The sequence below is a fragment of the Pyxicephalus adspersus genome, chromosome 4 (genome assembly GCF_032062135.1).
Source record: "Pyxicephalus adspersus chromosome 4, UCB_Pads_2.0, whole genome shotgun sequence".
Classification (NCBI taxonomy): Eukaryota; Metazoa; Chordata; class Amphibia; order Anura; family Pyxicephalidae; genus Pyxicephalus; species Pyxicephalus adspersus.
Window position 1 is genome coordinate 24533630 of NC_092861.1, and position 17834 is coordinate 24551463.

Here is a 17834-nt window from a genome sequence, read left to right on the forward strand (position 1 = left end):
GTAACTGTAAATAGAAGGAGCTCCATCCCAACACTCCTCAGCCACAGCAGAGACCCACATCTCCGCTGTGGGTGAGGAGTGTTGGGATGGAGCTCCTTCAATTTATGTCTAAAGTTCCTCTCAGGAGGTAGTTGTGAAACGCATTAAGTGCCGATGGGTGTTTGAAAATTATAATGACATCACAATGTGTCAAAGCTATATTGTTTTTAAGCTGGTTTGAAATAATTTATGCTTTTATGAATAACTGAAATCTATAATGAAGATGCCCGTCAAGTCCCAAAAACACTGAAAGGAAAAAAATGTACAATTATAAGAGGATGCGGCACCATGATTCTATAACTCCACCTTAAACAAAGAGAAAATCCAAAAACTTTAGAATCAGGGAGGGATGTTAGTCCTGGAAGAAGGTTTTCATCCTGGATGATGCCTGAACAAATTGGTTTGGCCCTTTGAGATTTAAGACACTGTTGTGAATGGTATAATCTCTATGGTGCTATGAATACCCTAAAATTTATGAAACGATCTGCGGGTACCTACAGAGTGTATGATGTTAATCTGCAAAACACACAGTAAATGTGTATTCATGTTTTTATTATGTTATGATTCTTTAAACAATCTTTGGAATATATGTACTGAATTTATATAGTTTGTGTGTATATAGTATTAGATAGTATATTTTTAGTTGACATGGCCAGTGATTACATCTACTGGATTTACCTAAGTGAATCTTCCTGGTCCATGTGTTTTAAGCAAGAATGACTTCTTTATTACCAGTGAACTCACATTCACTGCTGTATAATTGTGCACCTAAATCTTACCTTTAGAGTATAAAAGGAAATGCATTTGGCTATAGCAGCAGTGTGATCGATACCAAGGCAGCTAGTGGTCTGTGTGTTGGAGTTCTGTGCTCCGCGTCTGCTGGAGATGTGGGCAGAATAATAACATGGACGTGAAGTTTGCTGGCACTCATGCTGCCCTTTGCCTCTCACATAAACCCAGTGACTCATTAAAGAGAAGGTAGTTGTGGTATATGTCTATCCAGACCTGTGTGGTGAATAAGTGCTGGTAAAGGTTTTTGTATACAGCGGTGATTGTGCTTTCTTCTCAGAGCGCAGAGATAAGTGGCTGGGGAAGTGGCTGAATTACTTCTTCTTTGATTATATGCAGAGCAAATGATGAATTCTGAAACCTGTTCTTGTGATCCCAACTAATGCTTGTTTTCCATGTGTTTATTTAAATGGGCAGCACGGTGGTTCAGGGGTTAGCACTCCAGCCTTTGCAGCGCTAGGTCCCAGGTTCGATCCCCAGCCAGGACATTATCTGCATGGAGTTTGCAGGTTCTCCCCGTGTCTGCGTGGGTTTCCTCCGGGTACTCCTGTTTCCTCCCACATCCCAAAAACATGCAGTTAGGTTCATTGGCTTCTCCCTAACAATTGACCTTAGACTACATTAATCACATGACTATGGTAGGGACATTAGATTGTGAGCTCCTTTGAGGGACAGTTAGTGACACGATTATGGACTTTGTACAGCGCTGCGTAATATGATGGAGCTATATAAATACTGTATAATAATAATAATAATGTGCTTTTCAGAATTTTTTTATTCTAAAAAAGTTAACATTGGATTCAATTGGCTCTTTTCCTTTATCATTTGACTGGTGGTAGCAGGCTGCACCTATGCCACAAATATCTCAAAATTTTTTTTTGTTTTTACCACCAGCATGAACATGGCTTAGGGTTTAGCACTACTATTGTGTTGTGCAGCATGACAAAAACGTATTGTTTATCCACGTGCTACAAATCTGTTGGAAAGGTGCGTTGGCCTGGCATTGGTATGGCACCACACTGAGTGTCATTAGCATTACTGTGTGTCGTGGTATTGCTTGTTGGGTTCCCCAAGCTTGTGTATACTTTATTGCATTTTGTCAGAAGTGTGGTCTTTTTTGGTTCTTGTGTGTCAGCGCTTGAAGTAGTAGTATTATGGCAGACACAATGAATGGGGAGTGGGCATGTGAATATATAAAGAAAGATGCATCTAAATTAGCATACACTTTTAGTGGGACCAATTAGTTTATTGTTTCGGGAACGCCATTAAATAATTAAAAATTAAATTAATTTAAATAAGGTTAACTTTTCAAATACATTCTGTGGTCTCCCCAGAACCTGTTTGCCGGGTGCACCACCCGGCACTTTTCAGTAACCACCCAACTGTTTTCTTGCGTTGTTACTGAAAAGTTAGGGTATAATGCAGGAGAACTGAAGATTTTGGGCCTAATTCAAAGATGATGGGAAAAATGGGACATACAGGTAGTCCCCGAGTTAAGTACATCTGACATAAGGGGGACTCCTAGATACAAACAGGACTTTCCTACTCGTTCATGTGCAGGATGGAGGTTTGATGGGTAAAGGGGGGGGAGGGGGCAGTTTGTATGACTTGCAGAAGAAGACTTTTGCTCTTCCTCAAGTTCTTATTGACCAAGACAAACTCTGCAGTAGCTTCTTTTTGCATATCAAAGCACAGCTTGCTCCAGAAGTTAATGAATGTCTAGGCTCCATAAAGTTTTTCTTTTTTTTTTTGCTTTGTGATTAACTCGCAGTGACGATTTGATACAGTAACTGACACCACGCTGCCTAATATTATGTGGAGACAAACATCTGTCCTAATTGCATTTTTAAAAAAATAATGTAGCTGTTCCGACTTGCATACAAATTCAACTTAAGAGCGAACCTACAGTCTCTATATCGTATGTAACCAGGGGACTACCTGTACTAATAGGGTAAGCATCAGAAAGTTGGAGTAAAGTATAGAGGGCGGTAGAAAACTGACAGAATTACTGGGGTTATTAAATTCCTATGGTAACAACAACTGGGAACAATAAATTCGTTTGTAGTATGTTGCCCAGCTCATAATGTCTCTCCTCCCAGCTGAAAAATAATTTAGGGGGAGAACACTGACATGGCTTTTGGGGCAGGAGAAGGTAGGGAAATATGGTTCTCATTCTCTGGTTACATGAAGCATCCTTTGTCTTTTGAAAGTTTTAAAAAGTTTTGTGTTTTCTGTGCCAATTTAACATTAGTTATTCTTCGGACCTTTCCTATTTACTTCTCTTTTGGTATGTATATTCTCTCAGCTCTGTAGTATTTTCTTTACAGGTCGTTATATTTTATTTTGATATTCTGCCCATGATAAATAAAGTTCTGTCCTAACGAAGTGCAGAGGTAATGGGCTTTATAACTTGAGGTTGTTTGAATGCCAGGAACACAGCTCTCTAACTGTTGTGAATTAAACATTAGCAGGTGTTAGGAGTATAGATCTGTAGTCCTTTACAAGGTATTCTATGCCCAGCAGAACAACATACATTCTGTGCACAACTAAATCATAAAAAGGAAGGTAAGCATCAGCACGCGCATCCTCCATATGGTGGGACGGAGGTGTTTTTAACAATGGGCCTTTGAGGGCCATATAACTCTGCTGAGAACAGTTAACGTGGAAAATAGAGTACCTGCAGTTAACTTTCATGTATTTGCAGACGTTACGTTTCCTGCATCGGTTCTGCCGGCATCAGCAAATTAGCAACCTTCCGTCAAAGGTTCTCTGTCCATCTCTGTGGTTTGATGTGTATAAATCCATGGCCAAATGGAGGGTCAAGCCTGTTAAAAAGAAATGTCTTACTGTAATAAAAATCTGAAGCTTTAAATGGATATAAAAAATATGAATACAGCTACACATTCTTTAAAATATTTCTTTAAAAAATTGTAATGATTCTTTATATTACCATGCTGTTAGCCCCTTGTACAATAATAATAATAAACAATAAAATACAATACAACAAGGCTGTAGAAATTGGGATCTGCTGCATTCAACATACTGGCAAGGGAGAGAGATGACCTTACCTCTCTGCTGCTTCTCCTTTATTGTCCAGTCATAGGTTGAGGGCAGGGATTTCACCAAGCTATATTGTTTGGACGTTATTGGCAAGTAAGGTCACCAATCTGGCTTTATAAACCTCAGAACTGACTGAACATTACATCCTTTGCAGGTTAGGCAGCTCCCAAAGAAATATTTTAATTGATCGTTTTAGAGTTAGTCTGGAGCTTTAGTTTTTGGTCCTGGTTACACATATTTTGAATGGGGTATTATTTATTGTTTTCAGTTGTTATTATTATAATATATATAATATAATATATATATTATTATATAGTGCCATTTTATTAGACAGCGCTGTAAAAAGTCCATAGTCATGTCACTAGCTGTCCCTCAAAGAGGCTCACAATCTAATGTCCCTACCTCAGTCATTTGTCTTTATTACAGTCTATGGTCAATTTTGGGGGGCAGCCAATTAATCTGCATCTGTTTGGAATGTGGGAGGAAACCCTTGCAAACACAGGGATAGTGCAGATGCAGGCTAGGACATTAACCATGCAGATAGTGTCCTAGCCGAGATTCGAACCTGGGACCCAGCGCTGCAAAGGCCGGAGTGCTAACCACTGAGCCACCATGTTGCCCATGTTAACATGTTGTTAACATGCAGTTTCACAATTCTAATCAAAAATAGGACCCCTAATATGTGGTCAGTAACAAGTAAGAAAATATTTTAACTGGATAGCTGGCCAAGTCAGTCTTGGATCATTATTGAACAATGTTAGAATCTTTTATATTGTGCGTTGTTGCTTACTATACCCCTGTGAGTTTCTTCTGTCATGGCGATCATCTCTGGTGCCCCCAATATTGGTATCCAAAAATAATAATGGACTTCATCTTGATCTGTGTGCTAGCAATTATATAGAATGGAGATGTGGCTGTGGAGTACAAAGGCTGGCGGTAAGATGAAATATTTACAATAGAAGTGTGCTGTGAAATTGAGATATATATACATTGATGTGGCAGAATCTCATTAGGAAAATATATATTCAGTTTGCCTAGTGTGACGGCATTATCTATTCCCAGCCCGGCACTGTAGTTTTTTCCCTTTGCTCTCTGCGGCTATGGCTGTGTCAGCGTGTGGCACTGGGCTTTGCATGTTAATATTCTGCTGGCGTTTGCTCTTAGCGTGTCATATTTTTGACGTGCGGTCTTACACTGTGCAGTAGGATTGTAGGCTGCTCCCCAAAGCTTCAAGTCTGATACCACTTACGTGTCTCAGTAGGGTTCAGACAGCTTTTGTTTTTGTGATCAGAGGCTTATGTACAAGGAGTGGGAGGGTGAAAAAGTGTGAAGCTTTGACAAGCAGTGCTGAGAGACAGTCTGTGCTACCTCCCTTTTTCCCTTTCTTGCTATTTTTTGCTTTAAGTCTCTGGGGTCTGCTAGTTGCAAACCCACGGAATCTATTCCACAACATATAGGAAGGTTCCTCGTACTGCCTTGTCTGTTTTTTATGACCTCTGTATCAGATGGAATGGTCAAAACAATATGAATGTATTCCCCAAATACTTCTCCGTCTTAGGTATCATTTGATACAACAGCCGTGGTTAATCAAGGTCAACGGTTTTTTATTCCGTCTGTTCAGATGATGGTTAATATGAATTCCAGAATTCTTTGCTAGATTGTAGCTAGGTAAGTATATTGGTAAGCCATATTACATTATTCAACATTTATCTATTGGTCTAAATATTAAAGAATTTTTATATTTAATATATTTGGCATTGATAAACATGTTAAGGCCAATTGAATTCTAAAACCAAAAAATCCCGAAACTAAACCAGGTAGCCAGGTCTAAAAGTGGCCTAACTCGTCGGCATGCAACTAAAATTGGCTGGGATTTTTTTTGTACCTGTATATGTGCCCTAATACCAGATGGGAATGACATGCTGTAGGTTGGCAGGGTTTGTGACTATATACCAACCTGGTGATCCAGACATGGCAGTCAGGTTCTGTGCTCCTAAGACCTGTTCTGCTGCTGACCATTATAGTTTGACCTAGGACCTTTCTAGCCTGTAGCTGGACAATGAAAATGCAGCACACTTTGGAGTCATCATTCTGCTTTCCACTTCTCTTAGCGCATTCCTCGTATGCACATTGATGATGCAGCAAAGCTTAATGGTTTTCAGTCCTCCCTCTCTGCATTCACACATGTATGTTGTGGAGCAATGGGGGGCGGGTAGGGATCATGTATGTTGGATTACACTGTACATTGAAAAATATTCCCAAACAAGGAGTCAGTATGCCATGATCGGTAAGAGTTTTATCACTCATAACCTCATCACATGCACAGCTCCAAGACTTTTCTAGAGCTGCCCTGACTCTCTGGAATGGTCTTGCTCATTCTATTCGGCTTGCTGCTACTTTTTGCTCATTTATAAGAGCGCTCAAACCCATCTTTTCAAACTTGCCTACCTACCTTCTTCTGCCTTCTAAACATTCACTACTTCCCGCCACTACATATCGTCCCTCTTATTGTGTGATACTCCCCCCCCCCTAGATTGTAAGCTCTTTGGGGCAGGGTCCTCTCCCTATGACTATCACTTATTGACCCTGTCTACTTCTGCGTCTCCATCTGCTTGTTATCTGTCCTGACATTCAGCTTTTCACTTTCACTCCAAGATTGCTTGATATCCTGGTACTTCACTTTCAGGTGCATGCCCTCATATGGCCCATCACCACTTGTGGGTTGCAATGGTGAATTAGGCTTTGTGTCTTAGCAAGCTGTTAGCCTCCTCAGACCAGCAAACCCGCAGCATAGTCTTGGACTGGCAGACTAGTCCTATTGCCTAGTGACTGGCAATTGGGTTGTCATTTCGAGTGATTAAAGCCACTTTCTAGATTACTGAAAGTGAAAACCATCAGTGAGAGAGACATGATTGCATGTGCTTACCAAATAATGTTTTAGACCAGTGTTTCTTGACCATTTTTTATACGAGGAACCTGGTAAAATAACTTTCAGGTCTTTAGGGAACCCCTTGCTATAGATACTACATCCACAGTTCACATTACATTAGTGTGGTGGTCAGTTGGAAAAATGCCTCTTACATTGCTGGCTATTGGGTAGAATGTGAACCGTACAGATAGTCTAAAAGAGCGGTTCCCATTCGGTGGTCTGCAAGAAAATTTTGGTTGTCTGCAGTTCTGGCCAAAGCCACAGACCATGTTCCCCGTACAGATCACAGGCAGTGGTGGGCGAGTTGTGTCTCTGGAGCCGAGATGGGAGAGTGGGGGGGTTCTGGAATCATGATGGTACTATGGGGGACATTTCTTCTCCTTTGAGTGACACATGGCTCTCCGAGCATGCATGGTCCGAAGCCGGTAAATTTAGTGGTCCGTGGGTCCAAAAAGGTTGGTGATCACTGTTCTAAAAGATCATTGGTATCTGCTAACCTTACCTGAAATTTACAAACTGCTCATTTCTCAAGGAACTCCTAGCAACCTCTAGAGAAATCCTGTGGTTCCATGGAACCCTGGTTGAGAAACTCTGTTTTAGAGGCTTGGACTAATGGTTTTAATAAATTCCCCTGTAAAGCAAGCATTGACTGCGTAGGTCCTGGAAACTCAGTAAGAACAGGGAAAGTCAAACACTGTCCTCATATTTATTATCCACACATCCTTCTTTCCCTTCTATATTATAAACAATACCAGTAGATGTATTACGCTGTAATGTGTTATGCTGCCCATACATACAAAATTGTATTGAGGTGTTGGGGGATGGAGGATTGTTTTTAATTAATCAAAAAATACCCTACAAAGGGAAACATTTAAATTGGAAGCCATTCCCTAGAGAACAGAGAGAACACTGCATCCCATGATTCTATTTTCTGTACAGAATTATATAATTTTACAAATAACTTCAGCAATGTAGAATTTCTTTCTTCTGTGTCGGTGCCAAATTTCCTATATTTACATGAAACGGCAATTAAAATGGGGTTAATCAGTTTTAACAGAACCTTTCCAACTGCAGGCAATCAAGAATTTTCCTTTGCATTATACATTCCGAAAAAGCTGGGTATAGGGAATACTCAGCAGGGATGATTATGATTTCTTCATGTACAAAGCGATCAGAGATCAGCTTATAGCAATTTAGCATGTTCGTAGTTAGTCAGATGTGATTGGGTGGTGTGGATTATTGCATGTATACTAGAATGGTGGAAATTGGAACCTTCTATGTTGGGCTAAAGCCATCAGAATTTTATTATGTTTATTAAACAGGATTTATATAGCGCCAACATTATTCAGCACTGTACAATAAACAGGGGTTGCAAATAACAGACAGATACAGACAGTGACACAGGAGGAGGAGAGGGCTCTGCCCAGAAGAGCTAACAATCTAAAAAGTGGGGGAAGTATTACACAATAGGAGGGAGATATGGTGGTGGGAAGTAGTGTGGGTTTCAAAAGACTGAAGAAGATGGGTAGACAAGTTTGAAAAGATGGGTTTTATGTTCTCTTTTAATTGAGCAGAAAGTAGGAGCAAGCCTAGTAGGACGAGGAAGACCGTTCCAGAGAGTCAGGGCAGCTCTGGAAAAGTCTTGGAGCCATGTGTGTGATAAGGTTATGAGAGAGGAAGTAATTTGTAGGTCAGTGGAGAGCGAAGAGAGCGGCTAAGGGAGTATTGTGTGTAACTCTGCCCTGGTTTTTTTTGTATTGTTATCCTGCAACAACAAAACTTACCAACAGTGGTAAACCATACACGTTGTGTTAGTCAAATAGACATTATGAAAAAAGAAGAATGTAAATGGTCGTTGCTCCTGCTCAGTGTTGTTCCAAACTTTCATCACCCAAAGTTTGCAGGAAACACGCTCTTCCAGGAATTTTGCCAGCCAAAAGTAGAATCAACCATGACCTGTAAAAGCCATTTACATTGGTGTTGGCTGTAGAAGAAGTTTGTTCTTACATTCTTCTTTTCCAGTAGCATTTCATTTTAATAAAGGTAACTGGATAACTTTAGAACTTCTTCCATTTTCAGTCTGCACAACGACAGCATAGGCTTGATTGAGGCTTTATTCTATCATCTCTCTATTGTTGGAATATGGCCTCATTAACGTCCAAGGAAATGCTCTCCACTTGGAGAGCCAAATCTAGGGAAGATTGTGGATGAAACAAATACAAAAATAGACTCCTGCTTATAAGAGGTGTGGTTAGGGCTAGGTTATAGAGGTGGGGCTAGTGGGTTCTAATTGAAATCTAAACTTGCCCTTTAAAGCCGAACTAAAGTTCCAGTTTTACGAATCTACGATCAGGCAGGTCATTGCAAAAAGGACAAGGTGATGCCCCTTTTGCAAAATTCCCCCCTACCTGCTTAATTTATCTGAGTATCTGGCACAAACTGAACTGCACATGCACACTGTCAGCTTTGGTTGCCAGAATACCGGCAATCTTGGCTTCCCCTGCACATGCTGGAAAGAATTAAACTCCTGTGCGCCTTTGTAAATACTAGTAACTAATTGACATTTATTGTTTCCAGCTTTAAACTCTGGCTACTTCTTTTTGCATGCTATTACTCTTGTCGTCTAAGCTTGTAAATGTACCCAATATTAACAGTAGAAACAATAACTTTAAACTGTTTACATGATTTGACTGTTTTTAATAAATGTTTCTTTCATTTAGGCCCGAGCTCTCTCCGCTCAAACAGCAGAAACAGATGCCATCAGATTTTTGGTTGGGACGCAGTCTCTGAGATATGACAATCAGGTGAGAGGAACTCTGTTTTAAAAAAAAAAATGGAAAAAACAGGAGTTTGAATTAATATTGATACAAACTGTAGAGGTTTTGCAATGTGTGGAAACCATGTTCCTGATTTATTAAAGCTCTCCAGCGCTGGAGAGGATATACTTTATTCAGTAAAGCTGGGTGATCCAGCAAACCTGAAATGGATTTGTGATATTTCATAGCAAATATTCTTGGACCAGATTGATTCCAGGTTTGCTGGATCACCCAGCTTCACTGATGAAAGTGTATTCTCTCTAGCCTTGGAGAGCTTTCATAAATCAGGCCCAATGGGAGAATCTCAAGAGACAATGTGAAATAAACTAAGTGGGAAAACCTAATAACATACTGGAGGTGTACAGGTAAATGAATATAGAGGTGTACTACATAGCAGTCAGGGAAGAGAGGGTATGGATTACAGAAAGAGCTTGTGGATAATACAGGGAGGGCTTTGAACCAATAGAAAATTCAGGATGTCCGTGAACTGAAGAATAGTGGCAGCAAGGTTGCAGTGAGTGGGAGCTAAAAAGTTAACATTTATGAAAGTAATTTATGATACAGTTGTAAAATTGTATTTACAAACTTTAGGTTATGTTCATACTGATACTTTACAATGCATTCAAATAGAGCTGTTCTCTCTATACAACCAACCTTACCTCTGCACACAACTGATCGTCTCAAACACATTAATTATAAAGAAAACCATACCAGTTGACTATCTCATGAATTTGATTGTGAGAATGAAAGCGTGCAAAGCAGTCATCACAGCAAAAGATGGACACTTTGACCAATCTAATAGTTCTATAGTTAACGTAATTCCATATGATCTAATGATCTACAATTCTTTCATAGTTTGGGTCTCTGCAATAATGATCTACAATTCAGAAAAAAATAAAGATTAAGGTTGAATGAGAAAGTGTGTTCAAACTTTTGACTGGTAGTGTACCATCCTTTATCAACCACATACATTTATTATTTGTAAATTCAATCTTGTGCGTGTAAAAAAAATGCAAATTTTACCTTGCCACCCGGTGCAAAATGTGGCAATGTCCAGCAAAGAGTTAACAGAGTAAAGTTTTCTTTACTAATGCACAAACATAAGATACATGGAATGCATTCTTGAGTTAAAGATTTTGGTGGATCCATGCAAATCTTTGCCTTAGGCTGCCATGGCCATCAATGCATCCAGTATTGCTGGTTTATATCACAGTTACAGGATCAAATTTTTGAGCCATTTATTCCAATTTAAAGCATATATCTTAGGGCAGCCTTGCTAGCCCTCATCAGTTCAAAATATGGAAACCTTGACTTCCGTGGACTGGGCCTTAGGGAATAGCAACCCTGAAAAGGCTGTTGAAACCAACAGCTCTGAATTTTTTATTTGTATCTGTTCTGCCAGCCAGCGGTTATAGATGTACAGTTAGCCCCGGGGATATAAAAGAAGATTTTGCATCTCCTCGTTTTGCGGGTTTTCTTTGAATGACGAATAAACCACTTGATTTTTTTTTTTGTATTTTTGATGGAAGAGATGATATATACATTCTTTTGGCCCTTTTTCAAAGTGCAGTAACACAGTATCAAGCCTACAATATTCATGTTGCTAAAGTCATGCCAATATGAGATGTTTTTTTTTATTAGTATGTGTTGTTGCTCTACATTTAGCATCTTTCACATAATCTTTCACAAAGGAAAATGTGTTATTTTTTTTCCATTTTTTTAGTCACCTCATAATAACTTGACACATTATCCTGGTTTATGATACAGATAAATGCAGACTCGTTCCAGGGTTACAGTTCGAGGTCTCTGCTTCACCACCACCTAGGTCAGGGGTCTGCAACCTGCGGCTCCGGAGCCGCATGCGGCTCTTCAGCCTTCTTAGAATCATAGCCAGCTCTTTTCTCAATGTTTGTATAATGAAGACACTGGCTATGTCTTGGAAATGTCACACTTTTGATTTATGACTAATAAACTGATAAAAGAGCATTTGATGTGCTGGTGATTCCTATGAATTGTGGATGCATATACAATGGCACCATCTGTTGCTAGTCATTGTAGCACTCGCCCAGAAGGTTGAAAGCCTTTTGGAGTGCTCTATATCCTGTTTATTGTTAGGCCTAGTACAGCCTTCTGATTTGATTTCTAATGCAAAAAACTATAGAACCTGAAGTTATTCTGAAGAAAAATCATTGGCTGACCAGTTGCAAATGTTCAATTTCTGGATCTCCAGCAGTATGTGGATTGATCAGACGTGTTGGTAAATATCAATCAGCATACATTGTGTGTAGGATCCATCAAGGCAGATCCATTTAAAGATTTAAACACTTTTATCAATGAAGAAGGTATGACTTCTGGTTACTATGTGATAAGGTAATTATAATGTATCTTCTTTCAAAGAAGCTCACAGTGAGGGGAATCCAACAACACGGTCAATGTTGTCAACCTAGAATGCAGTGGGCAGAGCTAAGTGTGGACAGGTCCTAAATGACCATCTACAGGTTTTGCCTCTCTTTGTTGTTCTCTTCATTGGCTTCCATTTCACCCAAGAATCAAATTCAGGCTCCTGTGCTTTACCTTCAAATCTCTCCACAGTTCTTCTCCCACTTACTTTTCTGACCTGATAGAAAAATACTCCCCTACCACTCTCTTCGCTCCTCTAATTACCTACTAATGACTTCCTCACTCATAACCTTGTCACACGCACAGCTCCAAGACTTTTCTAGAGCTGCCCTGACTCTCTGGAATGGTCTTTGTCGTCCCATTTGGCTTGCTCTGTCTTTCTGCTCATTTAAAAGAGCAACCCATCTTTTCTACCTACCCATCTTTTTCTGTCTCTTAAACCCTCACTAATTCCCACCATTCCATATCCCCCCTCCTATAGTGTGATACTTCCCCACCTCTTAGATGTTCGGCAGGGTCGTCTCCTCCTCCTGTGTTACTGTCTGTCATTTGCAACCACTATCTTATGTACAGCCCTGCGTAGTTGGCGCTATATAAATACTGTTTATTATTATTAATAATAATAATAATAATAATAATAATAATAGTTCAGGCTCAGATGCTGATAACCACCATTCCTGCACCATCTTCTTTCAAACCTTTTTTCAGTGAGAGGCCATGTTGCTTTAAGGGTTGTCTTTCTTTATAACAGGAAGTTGCTGTACAGTTGCTGTAAATAAAAAATAAGTACATTTAAAAAAAAAAAAACACCTGCATGAAAAAAAAAGTTATACTTAAGTTTCCCTGGTTTTAGCCCACAGGATATAGGCAAGGGTGACACCAGGTTCATTCTGGTGGGATCCTGGGGAGTGCTGAGTATTGGACACTGTTGCGCTGCGCTGGGGTGACAGACATTTTGGATTCAAGCTACTTGACATTCTGTGATTTAGATAAAAGTGTGTATAATGTAAAACAAATAACAAAATAATATTTAATATAGGTAGATGTTCCACTAGAATAATGTCATTACATTACATTACATTTTCTAGGTGCACTGGGACTTACTAACATGCTTCACACAGGTGCCATTCATTCCTGAAGGTCTGCTCTGGTCTTTAGTTACATCTCCAGAACACTGGTTATGGACAAATGTGTAAGATACAGTATTGAAGGTATTGAATGGTTGTAACCATGCTATAACGCTGCTTTATTTGCCCACAGAAAACATGACAGCCTGATCATAGAAGAAGGGGAAACTAACTTTAAGACTTTAGTATTATTATTATTCACCAGTATCTATATAGCGCTGACATATTATGTAGTACTTTTACAAAGTCTATAGTCATGTCACTAACTGTCCCTCAAAGGGGCTCACAATACAATGTCATAGTCATATATCATTAACATAGTCGAACAATTTTTGAAGGGAAACCGATTAACCGACCTCTATGTTTTTGTGAGGTGGGAGGAAACCAGAGTACCCTGAGGAATACCATGCAGACACAGGGAGAACATACGAACTCCTTGCTGATAGTGTCCTGGTCGGGATTTGAACCTGTGACCTAGTGCTGCAAAGGCCAGAGTGCGAACTTTGAATTTTTTTTTTTTCAAATACTACTTTTATTATAAAAGGGTTGTCTATTCTTTTTGCAAAGTAAAAATTTTGAGTTTAGGTCTGCTTTAATTTCAAAGTATCTTTTCCACTGAGCCAACCATGCCGCCCAAGACTTGGAAAAAATACTTTGAAATTAAAGCAGACTTAAACTCAAAATTTTTACTTTGCAAAAAGAATAGACAACCCTTTTATATGAAGTAGTATTTGTATTTATTTAAGAAAAAAAAAGGGTGAAGCACTTCCCTGCAGCGATCAAGACAGAATAGGCGCGCAGAGCCTCCTGGGACATCATGCATCACGGGAAGCTGCTGGCTGCTCTTTCTGTGGAGTTCATTCTTTAATGGGATAAAAAAATTGCTGATCTCATCTACGTCACCTGATCTCGCGCCTGAGCAGTGAGAGATCGGGTGATGTACCAAGAATAATCCGGAAGAAGGCCTAAGAAGATGCACAAAGAAGGATCCCGGGACGATGGTACCCAAACGATGAAACCTCCCGATGGATCAATGGACCTGCGTATAAGTAAGTGTGTTATCTTTTATTTGCATTTATTTTAATAAGACAGGTGCAATTTTTTTTTAATAATGGCACATGCATTCAACAAAAGTTTTTATTTTTTCTCCTAAGAATCCTTTTTCAATTCTTCCTAAAGTGGATCACTATTTTATCTAAACATAACATCACAACCTGTTCCATATCAGTGACTTTGAGAACACTGATCCCTTTAATGCATGACAGTCAAGTAACTAGTATTTTTTTAAAAGGAGAGATAAGCAATGGTCATGTCTATATTTACTCATAACAGGTTTACTTTTATTGTGTAAGTGGAGGATCAACTTTGAAATTTTTTGCTGCTTTTTGATTGTTATAATTTTCATATATTGGTACAATCTGCAATGAGTGAAGTCTGGGTCAACATTTATGGAAAAAGTCTGTATTAACTTGAATTATTTATATTTTTTAACCTATTCATCAGAAATACACAGTTATCACTGAAAGAAACTCCTGCTTATGTATTTTTCATCATGTGCACCATTTAAATTACCTGGGTTTGTAACAGGTTCACTTTGCTATAGTTTGTTATATTAAATTAGTTCAATACATTTATTCTTTATATTCCATTAAATGATAAAATAAAAGCAAACACTAATAAAGTCATTTGTTTTCTCCAAAATGTTATTTGGTCTGATTAGAAAAGCATTATCAGAGGGAATTGTGAATGAGTGGCAGAAATACAGAAACTTATTTAAGGAAACTAAAGCTGCGTACACACTTCCAATTTTTGTCGTTGGAAAGGATCTTTCACGATCCTTTCCAACGACAAGGGAGTGCACGATGCATGCTCTATGGAGAGGGGAGGGGGAGAGCGACGGAGCGGCACCCTGCTGCGCGCTCTCCCCTTCCCTTTCATTAGGATCGGCTGTCGTCCATCGTCCGTGGATCCGGCAGGTCGGTCGTCCGGACGATGGACGACACCGACTGTACACAGTTTTCGCCCGATAATTGGCCGATGCCGATTATCGGGCGATAAAAATCTGACGTGTGTACGTAGCTTTAGTGTAATTTAGTTTATTAGTGCAAATTATTATAGTATATTTATAGCACATTAAGGGCTCTATGTATAAAACCGTGAATCTGACCCATTTCCATAAACATTCCTGATGGGAATCAGTTACTGCCACTGAAACATATGGACCTGGAAGATTCCCACAAAGGAATGCTTGGGAGAATGACTTATTCCTTGTTTTATAAATAGAGCCCTAAATGATTTGATCAAAAAAATTGTACTCGATAGTTTGTTTTACCCACAATTTTATGTGGTCAGGGAATTAGGAATATTTAGCAGTAATAAAGCCCAGAGATTTTGAATGGAATCCCTGAAAGGGAGCTCCACAAGAACAGTGCAGCTAAAAAGTGGCGAAAAATGCAATCAAATACAAAAGGTTTCCTAATCCATGCACAAATACATGGCCAAGTTCTCAACTTTTTAGGAAACTGGCCACCAGTGGGTTCTATTGGTATCATTGACCTCATGCCCAATTCTGCTAAACACATTTAAGGGGTTTTTAACCTTAAATAAAAAAGTATCCCTGCTTTAAATTTGCTGTGTGTGTGTATGTTTGGTAAAAAAAGGAATGGAAATCCAGGTTTGCAAGAACCATGGCTGTAGAAACTAGGTCATACAATGATGAAGGGGAGGTGGAGCAAAGTTCCTTCATTATTTGCAAAATATATTGTAGGTTATTTTAAACATGAAAAATAGTATTTTTCTAATTTGTAGCCATGTATATGGCTATGTATGTTTCTTTTCTGCAGAATTGTAGTTAATTTTTTTATTTTGGGAAATGAATTAGTCCTATTGCCCTTCACACTGTGACTTTCACATAACAAACATTAGAAGGTGCAGCTTATACATGAAGCCTACCGCATTTCCTTTCTAGTGGACTACAAAGGTCATCCAGACCACTCTTTCCCTGCTATACTGCCCTGGCCTTTCTTTTATCACCTATTTCTTTTCTGTCCTAGTGGTCTACAAATGCAGTCAGTCTAGGAATGTCTATATGCTTATACAGTGTGTAGCAGGCAGTGCTGTAAGCTTGAGAAATCCCCTGTCCCTTCTCATGTTTACTATTCTTCTTTTATATTGTTTATTTCACACAGTCCTGTGCTAAACTTACACTCAATGCAGTCACAAAACTGTTCAATAAGTCATGGTACTACAGGGGTATACCTCCTGCACTAACACAGACACAATGTAAAGGTGTTTAGGTTTGTGATTTATTGTGCCGTAAGCAGCAGCAGAGAAGAACTGATAACAAAGATTAGTGAAAACTAAGACCAAACCCTAAACCCAGCTTAGGGGGAGAGAAGTATAAAGCAAGTTCTACGTTTTTCATTTTAGGTATTCAGAAGTGGGTTGTTTGGATTTCAGTATATGATTTTCACACTATAATGTACAGCATGCCTTCAGATTGTGAGAATCATTGATGACACTGGAGATAAGCAGGGTAACTGTGTTGGGCTATGAGAACAGTAGAAGGCTTTCCCTTTCTTCTTCGCATTGACTTCTTATTGATCCTGCTTGCATAACTCACATGTGTGTGTGTTTTTTTTTTTTTTTTTTTTAGCCACTGTTACAGCTTACCTATAGGCTGTTGATGCCAAGACAAAATTTAACATAGTCAGTATGCTTAAGTTATTAGTATCATGGTGATGGCCCCACTGCGGACCGTTTATTGATTGAATGATGTAACTCCTGCACATGTCTGGCTCTGTGTGGGGCGACACGTAGTTTAGAGCATGGCATGTCTCTTTTGTCAAATAGTTATACCTTCTGTTTGTTTTTTGCTTTCTCGGGTTAGGTACGCTTTAAGCACAGTAGGGCCTCATCATAGAAGGTATCTTTGTGTCACTTCCATCACTTAAAAAAAAAATAACAATAAAATAGATTTATTCCTTTTTTTAGGGTGTTAACAGAGACAATTTCTTTATTCATTCATATTTATTACCCTAAAAACAACCTTATTCTTTGTGATTTTTGTTTTTTTGTTTTGCTTTTGGACCAGATCCATTCTGGGTTTACTGGATCACCCAGTTTCTCCCAGGACAGTCTATCTTCCCCAGTCTCGAAGATCTTTATTAAATTAGGCCCGTTTTCTTTTGAGAAAACTTTCTGTCCTTCATGCTGATTCAGCAAACCATTTTAAGTTCTGTTTGGCCCACCTTACCGGGACCTGTCTAATTATCATTTCCAAAACATTGCTGCTGGAGTCAGATCTTCTTCCTGCAATCTCCTCAGTAAGTTTAGCCCAAGATGGCACTATATAGTATTAAATGTTTAGATTTATATGGTATATGTACCAGTATGTTCATACTTTTCAATCCTATTATCCAGCAATGGTAAAGTTGTATGTCCTGCTGTTTTCTTTTCTAAGTCTCACTACCATTTGCTTCCCTATGTTTAGATCCACGTTATAGACTTTGACGATGAGAGTAACATCATCAATAAGAATGTTCTACTGCACCATGCGGGGGAAATCTGGCAGATCAGCGCTAACCCAGCAGACAGAAATGTGCTTGCAACCTGCTACAATAACAGTAAGTCAGCCTTGTTTTCATTAAAATTAAGCTATGGGATAACAGTACA

The 17834-nt window shown here is 39.1% G+C and overlaps 1 protein-coding gene across 1 annotated transcript in view; it reads left to right on the forward strand.

The window, feature by feature from the left end:
* LOC140328186 (EARP-interacting protein homolog) overlaps positions 1-17834 on the forward strand; it is a 53352-nt gene that overhangs the window by 12573 nt on the left and 22945 nt on the right. Inside the window, exons 2-3 of the mRNA XM_072407572.1 lie at positions 9538-9621; positions 17653-17785. Of these exons, the coding sequence (XP_072263673.1) occupies positions 9538-9621; positions 17653-17785 (217 nt within the window). The remainder of the gene's footprint in view (positions 1-9537; positions 9622-17652; positions 17786-17834) is intronic.